General features: G+C 48.5%; 1 protein-coding gene across 1 annotated transcript in view; it reads right to left on the reverse strand.

The window, feature by feature from the left end:
• Positions 1-10,216, reverse strand: part of ADRA1D (adrenoceptor alpha 1D) — a 55,468-nt gene extending 45,252 nt beyond the window's left edge. Inside the window, exon 1 of the mRNA XM_026846896.1 lies at positions 9,157-10,216. Within this exon, the coding sequence (XP_026702697.1) occupies positions 9,157-10,216 (1,060 nt within the window). The remainder of the gene's footprint in view (positions 1-9,156) is intronic.
• Between the last annotated feature and the right edge of the window lie 720 nt (positions 10,217-10,936).

The following is a 10,936-nucleotide window of genomic DNA, read 5'->3' on the forward strand; positions in this document are numbered from 1 at the left end:
GGCTCAGCCCGACTCTTCAACCCCTCCAGGGATCCCGGGGACTCCCCCCTGCCCTGGGCAGCCCATTCCAACGCCCAACAGCCCCTTCTGCACAGAAATCCTTCCTCAGAGCCAGCCTGACCCTGCCCTGGGCAGCTTGAGGACATTCCCTCTTGGTCTATCTCTTGTTACTTGGGAACTATGACAGAGCTATTTGTTTCCTCACGGATATCTGAAGGTACTTAGCTCAGCTATGATCAAACATTTCACAAATATAACTTTCTTTTCACAGGTCTCCAAAGAGAAAAAAAGGTGATTTAGAGACATTTTACCATCCCAAATATAAAACAATGCCAAAATATGTCTGTATTTTGAATGTGGATTCCTGAGCCCTTGGTGTTATGGAGCACTTTACATCCTTAAAGCGTAACTCCTATCAGCTCCATCTCCAGCTGGAAGTGTGCCAGACTTTGGCAAAGCTTGTCCCATACTTGGCTTCAGAGTGAGATTCGTCTCAGCTAGTCTAGATGTGCACTGTGCACCTTGGAGACAGTTGGCCTCCCTCAGAGGCACTGAGGAGACCCTGGTGCTTTCAGGGTGTGACCCATCTGACTGGTTTAGACACCAATATTAGGATGAGATGATCTGATCTGCAGCCTCAAAATACCTGCTTTTCATTGTTTGGTTATGCAGAAAGCTGAAGAGGAATTGGCTGAAGACTGTCTACTGTTGGCATCCAATGCCAGGGACTGTCTTGACATTGAAGATGGGAAGAGTGTGGAAATGAGCAGTTCAGGGAACTGCAGAGGAGCAGAAATGCCCATCAGACACCATCAGGTCACTGCTCTTAAAAGCCCTTCCTCAGCAAGCTCCAGTCTTGCTCAACTGCTCAGGTTTGACACTACCTCAGAAACCAACTTTCTTTGCAGAAGTTGGCCATACTGGGCCAGCTTAGACTCTTTCCTGCCCTGTCCTGACATAAAGCATCCCCCAGCTCCGGTGGATTAAAAGTTATTGCTCTGACACATGGTACCGCCAGAGCTTTTTAAACTCAAGGCTGTCTCCATAATACTTTTTATAGGAACTGAACACTGTGTTTTTTTCCTCGTTATCTTTCTCAGATACAGCTATTTCATTTTGTCGAACATTTGGCAGAAAAAAAAAATTAGCCTGTTACAAAGACACGGAATGGAAAACTTTAACTAATAGATAATATTTGGCATGAGAAACATGGACTGTAGTCCAGAAGGGTCCTGTAAAATTAATAGGTACTATCAGCCCTACCTAGAACACAGCCCAGTAATCTTATCAATTAGAAGTCCTGAATGATCACTTGGAATATAATTCAGGTTGCTTTACCGAGGAAATACACCGTTTTTCTGAAAAGCCTTGAGCAAAAGTGCTCTAGGTACTCACTGAAGTGACCACACTTCTAATTAAAACCCTACAGGTAGCATGAAGCCTTCACCCTCTTACTTGCTCTACATGACACAGTTGCTACTGCCTTGTTCATGCTGTTTGTTGTGGAAAAAACAGTTAAAAACTAACTGGTAGCATTAAACAACCACCTTGCATGACTATACCAAAGTGCATCCTCACCCTTCCACTCCATCCTTGTTGCCTCTCATTAACCAGATTATCAGAACTGATGAGCAAATATTTATCCAAATATAAATTAATTAAGGTTTATTAAAAGCTCCTTTCCAGAATATCCAGGACAAAGTTTTGTGTGTGCAAATACAATGAAACTTTCAGACCCAGCTTAATATAGAGGCATTTAATGTAATACGGTGTATTTTGGTATTGGTTCCAAAACTGCTGAGAGATTTTATAACAATTTGCCCACAGAATCACAGGAGTTTTACATTTTTCAAGATCTATTTTTTTTTCCTGTTTGTGGTACATCTATTATAGCAACTGCCTCCAGATGCGTCAAGACGCTGTGATATAAAAGCAGACATTTGGCTTTAAATAGTTTTATTTGGTGGTGCAGTGGGTGGACTGGAAGCAGTAGTCCTGTACATAGGTCATGCGAGATCTGGGTCCTATTCCCAGCCACTTGAGTGCATCACTGCATTACTGGCCAGGCAGAGGCAAAGCATATTTTCGAACTTGGGTGCCCAAATCATTGTTTGAGGTCCAGAATGCTGCATCTCTTGTAACATCAAAAACTGTATTAAACCCCTCCAAGCACCTCTGGCCTTCTGCACAGGGTCACGAGTAGGAAGGGAACCACACGCACTCAACTGGTCTCAAAATAATATTTTTTTGCTGGCTATTTCAAGCACACGTAGACTATTTCCCTGTTGCTCTGCACTCTGGTGGCTCCTGCTCTAGGACACAGGGAGTCAATCAACACTGTCAAATGCTTTAGCTACATAATTCACTGACAGGCTCTTTAGCCATGTGCCTACTCCTACTTCTCTCCTGTGCCCTCCTGCGGGATGTCAATATGTTCTTCCTGGAGAGGAACCCAGATCACGGGTTGCTTTTCCGCAGTATTCTCTCTAGACAGACCCAACCAATGCAGATGACTCCCAGCCAGGTCCCCTGAGCCTGGACTATTCCTCCAGTGCCATTGCAGGGGGTGTTCACCCCCACGTGTCCCCGTGCCATGCCCACCATTTGCACCCCTGCTATCATGCTCTAGGAATGACATTCTGACAGGCTGCAACACAGCCCTAATGCTATTGCGGACACTCTGAACTGGAAACAGAGAAGCAGAAATCACATTTGGGAGCTGCTTAAGCAACAGTATAATTTGCCTGGGAAAGCAATGGATTTGCCCTCACTGCAATGCTTTATGAATAGTCTTGAAAAAAAAGATCAAGAATGGTTTGGAGCCAAGTGATCATTCCCTGAGAAAGGGTGATTGGCTGGAAGACCCATCCATCCTCTATCATTTAATGAATTTATGTTAATTTACCATGAGCCCATTTGATGGGAACATCCTGTGGTGCAAAGCAGACGAGAAGAATCTTGCCTCTTGCCTGCATGATGTCCATTAAATCAGATGGGAGCCTTGTACCTAGGAGCTTTTGAGACTCTGTGTTTGTGTCTTTGCTGTCATTTTTTATGAATGTATGGTTTCTGGGGACCAGGATCAATAGGGAACATGTGACAGATGGAATAGTTCATTGCAATTGCTCTTGTTGCAGTTCGATTTGATGCTCTGGGCCATAGCTATTTATTCCACAATGGTTGCCCATTTCTTTTTTTCATGCCCATTCTGCCTCTTCCACCATGACTCAGAAAATTTCAGGCGATACAAGAGACTGCCCTGGCAATCAGAGCAATTGCATGGTCTATCTTTCATCTTCCTCCTTTTAAATCAGGCTTTTGATCAGGTCCTCCTGTGCACAACAAAACTAAAGAAGTTTGGCTTCCTGTGGAATTGTGTCTTGTGGTGGATTTTTAGTGAGTATTTTCTGATGTCTGATCAGGGGCTAAACTCACTCTGTGCAACCTTCCTTTTGTGAGGTAGAGTATTAAAGTTTTCACTCCTTTACCCATCTGCTCAATTTTTATAGGAACTTGGTATATTGAGGACTTTTAGCACTTTGTCAAAAGTGACTGAGATTGATGAAAGAGTTCATCAGGTGGTGGGGAAAGGCTTTTACATGCACACAGGCACAGAATGATGACAAAGCCTGTTTTTGCTTAGAAAACTATGCTAAATGCTCTTCTACCAGAATAGAATTAGATTCTCCACTTCTACCAGAACAGACTTGGTTTCATCTGAAATGTGCTTCTACCTACACTGTCTTCCCCATCGTTTATTTTACAAGTGACAGTTACCCAAGCTTGAGCCCTGTCATGCCTCTGTGAGCCCTTCTTCTGCAAAATGGGTTGTGAAAGGTCTTCGGCCCTGTGAGAAACAGCATCTGCAAAAATATTTTGGCTATGGCTTGAAGGAGAGCTTTCTGAGCCTGGCTTGCATAGCAGCTGCCTTTCCTTTGGGTTGCAGGTAAAAAAGCCAGTACACTCTTTTTCTGAATCACAGCTGGAAATGAGTACCAGCTTCCACCGCAAACACAGGCAAGTCATCACCCCAAGGCAGGCATAAGATCATGAATATGGAGGGTTTTGCTCATACTGAGGCATCTCTTAAGTTATTCCTTGTCTGGGTAACCTGCTGCTTGTGAAAGGACAGAGTGAAGGGAGCCCTGGGTTGTGGGTGCTGTTGGGCCTTTCTCACATCACTCTTGATTTCTAACCAAATCCAAAGAATAACAAACAGGGGGGGTCACCACCCAGGCTAGACTATGCTTAAAAAAACAGGACCAAGTGTAAAATGCCATCGTGGGGACTGGCTAGTGCATACTTGATCCAAGGGATGGTTGTTTCCGCTTAGATGCTTCTGGGGTGGCGATGGAGAAGGCCTTTGCCTTCATCTCTGAGATGGTCCCATCTGGGGTCCCACACTGTCTTTGCATGTTCCCCAGAAACTGAAGAGTGGATGGGGAGTAGGGCCTCATCCCTTCTATTCTGACTCCCTTCCTTCTGAATCAGGTTTGACAAAGCAGGTGACTATCTAGCTATAGGCGTTGTGTAGGGGGTTCTGGTTCCTTGACCCATTGCAGGACAAATCCAACACCTAAATTTTAGCAGGGTTTTCCTGTAACAAAAAAGCCAGTGAATGGCTATGGCTGTGTGACTTGAAAGATCTTCTCTGTCTATTCTCTCTCTCTAATAAAGGCTTGATCTAACACAGGATTGAGCTTTCTCTCAACTGGGCATCTTGCTTACATTAGACTTAAAAAAAGTCCAAACTAGGATACATCCCAGATCTCTGCAAATACCTGCAGTACAAACACCATCAGATGGTTAGTTGCCCCTGGCTGCTTTTGTAGTCAAGGGAGAAGAAGAGGCAGTTTGACACCACAGTTCATCTCATCCTAAGGAGGATGTCCAAAATAGGTGAGTCACAGAACCCTAGAATCACTCAGGTTGGAAAAGCCCCTCGGGATCACCGAGTCCAACCCTCAGCCCAACTCTACAAAGTTCTCCCCTACCCCACATCCCCCACAGCTCATCCCAACGGCCCTGAAACCCCCCCAGGGATGGGGACTCCCCCCTCCCTGGGCAGCCTGTTCCACTCTCGGACCACTCTTGCTGGGAAACATTTTCTCCTCCTGCCCAGCCTGACCCTCCCCTGGGGCAGTTTCCAGCCGTTCCCTCTTGTCCTGACCCTGATCCCCTGGGAGCAGAGCCCAGCCCCAGCCTCTCTGCAATGTCCTGTCAGGAGCTGCAGAGAGGGATGAGGGCTCCCCTCAGCCTCCTCCTCCTCACCCTGAACACTCCCAGCTCCTTCCCTGGTTCCTCACAGGGTTGATTCTCCAGCCCTTCCCCAGCCTCGTTGCCCTCCTCTGCCCTCGCTCCAGCCCCTCCAGATCTCTCTGGGATTGAGGTGCCCAGACCTGGACACAACCCTCCAGGTGTGGCCTCACGAGGGCAGAGCCCAGGGCTCTGTCACCTCCCTGTCCCTGCTGGCCACACCAGTGCTGACACAAGCCAGGAGGCCGTTGGCTTTCTTGGCCCCCCGGGCACCTGCTGGCTCCTGCTCAGCGGCTTGTCAGTGAGAACCCCCAGACCCTTCTCCCCCAGACAGCTCCAGCCACCCCTCCCTGAGCCTGTGGCCACACAGGGGGTTGTGGTGGCCCAAGGGCAGGACCTGGCACTTGGCCTTGTTGAAGCTCATCCTGTTAACATTGGCCACCGATCCATGAAGGCACAGATGTCTGAGACAATGAAAAGGAGACGAATCTTGTCCTATAAAGCACCTTTAAACACCTGGCCCACATCTCTGAGAAGCCTCCAGTTATGTTCTCTTGACAGGTCTTTGCTAAGGGAAGAGACACCCCGGCATAAACCACACAACCACCACCCAGGATCCCCGGACAAAGCAGCCTGACAGAGCTCTGCCGCACACCCGGCAAAAGATACAACCCCCACAAGAGTTATGTGGGCAATCAGGATTTCATCTCTTGTTGCACAACTAGCTGCTTAAAGAGTCTCATTAGCCACAGAAACTGTTAATTGGGTTAAAACTCCTGGCGACGGCATCCTGTGCTTGGGGATGTGCATCACAAACCCAAGAGTGAGATAAATTAGTCAGCTGATTAACAGACTGTAGAGATATCGGGGAGTTTGAGCTGGTTTAAAGAATCTCTGTAGATTATTCAAGCATGCAGAGATGGCTGACAACATTTGTCACGTGCATAGATCCTGTTATTGAAAATTATTGGTTATTTCATCATCTCAACACTGACGTGATAAATATTACTCCTATGTAACTAACATGAAAACTATTCTGCAGAGAGTTGCAGAGATGTGTGCAGGCTCACACAGACGCTGGTGACAGAGCCAGTACAGGGGGTTTTTTTTTTTTTTTTTTTTTTTTTTTTCAGCTGTCAAATTTACTTATCCTTAAAAAGTATAATCAGACAACAGCCAGTTAACAGTCTAAGTCAATGACAACTTCTTGAAAACTCATGTCAAACAGAAAAAAATGAGTCAAAACATTTTGATATTTTTAGTAGAAAACAGATCGCTTATCCATTTCTTTTTAATGTGACAGTTCATTTTGAAATGTATCTGAGTACTCCTTTTTTAATAAACTTCCATTCACTCTTAAATGGAAACAATATGTTTCACTTCAATTGAAAGCGATCTTCCTTGCTCATGAGTGCTTCACTTCCATTTAAAATGTGCATCAATATAATTTCCAGTTGGTCGCAAATTATTTCATTTAGCTAACAAGCAAATAAAAACCTCCATTCTACTTAACCGTTTACAATTTTCTTTTCAAGGAGAATTGCCCCAGCATGTTTCAGTTTGTGGATCTGCAGTGAACTTTGCTGATTCCTCTGAGTTTCAGACCTGTCTCCTGAGCTGTAAAATCAGATTAGACCTTGCAGAGATTTCTGTTCTCCTCTTAGATAGCATTGAATGATTCTCAGATTTGAAAAGGGAATTGCAATTAATAAAAGGGGGGGGTGTGAAATCAAAGGCGGCGTATTTTGTAGTTATAAAATAAATTAACTTTCGCTGTGTTTATATTATTCATATAATACAGCAGGAAGTAAAGATCAAAGCCATGTTTATAAAGAACTTGGCAAGTTGCATGCTCGGAGGAAGCAAATGGGTTCACAGGAGGTACTTAAAGAATGAAGTTTGGATTTTTAGCTGGTGTAAATCAGCATATCTCCTTTGACTTCAGTGCAAGGGTAGTGATTTACATCAGTGGAGAAGCTGGTTCAAAGGTTTCGAGGGAGAACAGATATGGCAAAACAAAATAAATTATTTTTTTTTCTACTGAAAAGTATTTGCCTGATGTTTGTTCTCTGTTTCAAAGTACTAGGAATAACTAAGAGGAACGGGATCCCGATTCCCAGCTGCATTAGCTGTAAGGTGTAAAGATGTGAGTGAGGTTTGGAGCTGGGTCCTGCCCTGCTGATCAGCCAAAGAGGAGAGTGTCAGACTGGGGCTGCCCAGAGAGCTCAGCCTTTGGATACTGGCATCTCCCTGAGTCTCACAATTCCCAAGTTATTTATTTGCAGGCTGCAAAAATCCCCCAATGCACCTGATCAATGAAAGGGAAACTGAGGCACGTTCAGACAGGATAATTCATCTTGAGTCCTGTAGTGAGAGAAGTTCACCGCAGCCTTACTGCTCCCTGCTTGAATTTTACCATCAACTCCCATGCTCACATAGGGTGAAAACTCTTCAGAGCAGCAGTTGTACCCCTATGGAGAGCTGAGAAAAACTCACCCAATACCACCCTCACCCAGAGAGAGAAGCTGAAGCAAAGACTGCAGCGTGGTGAGAACAGAGCCCCACAGCCCTGATCCACCACCCTAGGGACACCTCAGCTCCCAAGGCTCCTTCGGTCCTGGTGAATTATCCCACAGGAGGGCAGGTGGGGACTGAGTGACCTCAACTAGGTGTCTAACAGCCTTGGTCTCCAGCCATTGCCACAATGCTGGAGGGAGATCAGAACCTCAGCAGGTCAAAATCAGTCCTGTGGTCACGATGCTGTTTCCATTGACTTGAGAGGCAGCCTCAAGCAAGACGATTTGAAAAATCCTGACAAAAAGTGCCAAACTAGCTATAGTGCTTCCCTGGCTGCAGAGTGAGTTGGACACAAGACCTCGGTGGGCTATGGGAGATGTGGGTCCCACCCAGCAGATGGAGTGACAGACCTCTCTGCTTTGCTGAGCTCTGGGCAAAGGCCATCATCAATATTCAGAAGTTATTTTTTTTTTTTTTCCCTCTAGGTTTAGCTACATCACTCCAAAGGGTTAATCAGGTTCCCTGAGTTGGGGGCCTGTTGTTAGATGAGGTGGTGAGGAAGAGTGCTGCCTTTCCTGCACTTCATGGGCCATGGGTAGCATTGGTGCTTTGCACATCACACTTCCCCGCTGCATCCTTTTTACCCGGGCAAACAACTTGCCAAAACTTTAGAGCACAACCGGTCAGACAACCCCAAAGGAGCACTTGGTGACACGGGCACCATGGCAGGGCCAGGAGTTGATGGCACAACTCCTGGAGGAGGTGGATCAGCCTCGGGAAGTCACCTAGGACCATCACCCTTGTAGGTAAGATCTGGTCCTGCTCCAGGTCCCTGTACAACATTGGCATCCCCGTAAGTCCCCGAGGCTTACACTTCCGACTCTGACATGCTCCTTGGCGGGATCAAACCTCGCTCATCTCCAGCACCTTCACCAGTTGACAAGAGAGGTGGGAGCTCTGGGCCCATGGAGGCAGATCCAGGCACCCACCCCCAAACTGGAAGGAAGGAAGGCTAGGGGAAGAGGCAGCAAAGCTGTTTGGAGACCACTGTGGCCATAATTACAGCCTGTTTGAAACAGAGCTGCTGCTCTTTAGCCTGAGCTTCATTAATTAAACTGCTGAATGTAAAACAAATTAATTAAAGCAATTATTATGCTGCTATTTTATTCATTTGCTATTTACTTTGATTATATGACTCTGATTAATAAATATTGAATAAGTGTTAATTAATTGAATTAATTCACTGCTGGTTTATTCACCTATCAGTTCCCTATCCCTCACCTCTATGCATGAGTTGTGTCCTGAAAGTTTGTCCCAAGGAGCGGGTTCCCAGGGGCTCAGCCACGGGGCACTGGGGCTGGGATGGGGGACAGAGTCACTTACCAAAAGGCAGGACGAAGAAGAAGGGGAACCAGCAGAGAATGAAAACACCCACGACGATGGCGAGAGTCTTGGCTGCTTTTTTCTCACGAGAGAACTTGAGGAGCCGCACGGAGAGGGAGCTCCTGAAGTTGTGCCCCTTGCTCCTGGTGCTGGAGAGAGGCTCCTCCAGCACGCTGCGGCAGTGGATGCGCAGTACCACCTCCATGGATTTATTCCTCTCCTTCTTGACCCCGGCCTCCAAGCTCCGGGTGGTCCGCCTGGCCACCACGTAGATCCTGAAGTACATCACCAGGATGACCATGAGGGGCAGGTAGAAGGAGAAGAGGGAGGAGAACAAGGCATAGCCCGGCTCCTCCGTGATGCTACAGATGCTCTCATCCGGCGGCGGGGGCTCCTTCCATCCCAGCAGCGGACCGATGGAGATGACCATGGAGGAGAGCCAGACCACCACGAGGATGACCCCCGCTTTCCTCTCGGTCATGATCGTGGGGTACTTGAGGGAGTACTTGACGCCGATGTACCTGTCCACGGAGATGATGCACAGGCTCATGATGGAGGCAGAGCAGCACAGCACATCCACCGCTGCCCAGATGTTGCAGAAGATGCGCCCAAACACCCAGAAGCCCAACACCTCCAAGGTGGCCGAGAAGGGCAGCACCGTGGTGCTGAGCAGCAGGTCGGCGATGGCCAGGTTGACGATGAAGTAGTTGGTGACGGTCTGCAGGTGCCGGTTACACGCCACCGAGAGGATGACGAGGATGTTCCCCACGATGGCTGAGAGGATGAAGACGGCCAGGAAGACCCCGACGCCCACCGCCTGCACGTCCAAGGCGAAAGTCAGCGTGGTGCCGTTGCCCTCGGGGGTCTCCTCACCTTGCAGCCCCCAGGACCGGTTGGCACCGCTCTGGCTGCCTTGTCCCGTCCGGTTGGGCAGCAGAGCGCAGGGTTTGCCCGGCGGGTCCGTGTCCCCCCCTCGGGGGTCCGGGGATGCGCTGCTGGGGGGCGGGGGGGGAAACCCCGCAAGGGAGACAAACTGTGCCGTGGCTCCTGGCCCCAGCATCCCACCGGGAGGGTGCTCTGCAAGGATGGAAGGGTCCCCCCCAGTCCCAGTAACCCACCGAGAGGATGCTCTGCAAGGATGGAAGGGACCCCCAACCTCATCATCCCACCGGGAGGGTTCCCTGCACAGCTGGAAGGACCCCCCGGTCCCAGATCCCACCGTCAGGGTGCTCGGCAAGGCTGGAAGGTCCCCCCCGGTCCCAGCATCCCACCAGGAGGGTTCTCTGCAAGGCTGGAAGGGACCCCCAACCTCATCATCCCACCGGGAGGGTTCCCTGCACAGCTGGAAGGTCCCCCCCAGTCCCATTAACCCACCGGGAGGATGCTCTGCAAGGCTGGAAGGTCCCCCCCCCAGTCCCAGCATCCCACCGGGAGGGTTCCTTGCACAGCTGGAAGGTTCCCCCCGGTCCCAGCATCCCACCAGGAGGGTGCTCTGCAAGCGTGGCAGGTATCCTTTCCTGCCCCATACCCCGGGCTTCCATCAAGCATCCTTCCCATGCTGACCCTGGTCCTCCCACTCCCCTGCAAGCACGGGCTGCCCCTTGCCAGTTCCTTCCAGAACTAAAAAGTGACAATCAGGGTCTTGTATTCAGGGACAGCCTGTGGTCGGCAGCTCCTCGCCTGTGCTTTAACCCTGCTGCAAGACTTGGAAACGGCAGCTCGTGATTAAAACATATAGGCACATATTTCTGGCTGATTTAAACAGGGTTGTTTCTTTTTC

The sequence above is a fragment of the Athene cunicularia genome (genome assembly GCF_003259725.1).
Source record: "Athene cunicularia isolate RWA chromosome 4 unlocalized genomic scaffold, athCun1 chr4_part1, whole genome shotgun sequence".
Classification (NCBI taxonomy): Eukaryota; Metazoa; Chordata; class Aves; order Strigiformes; family Strigidae; genus Athene; species Athene cunicularia.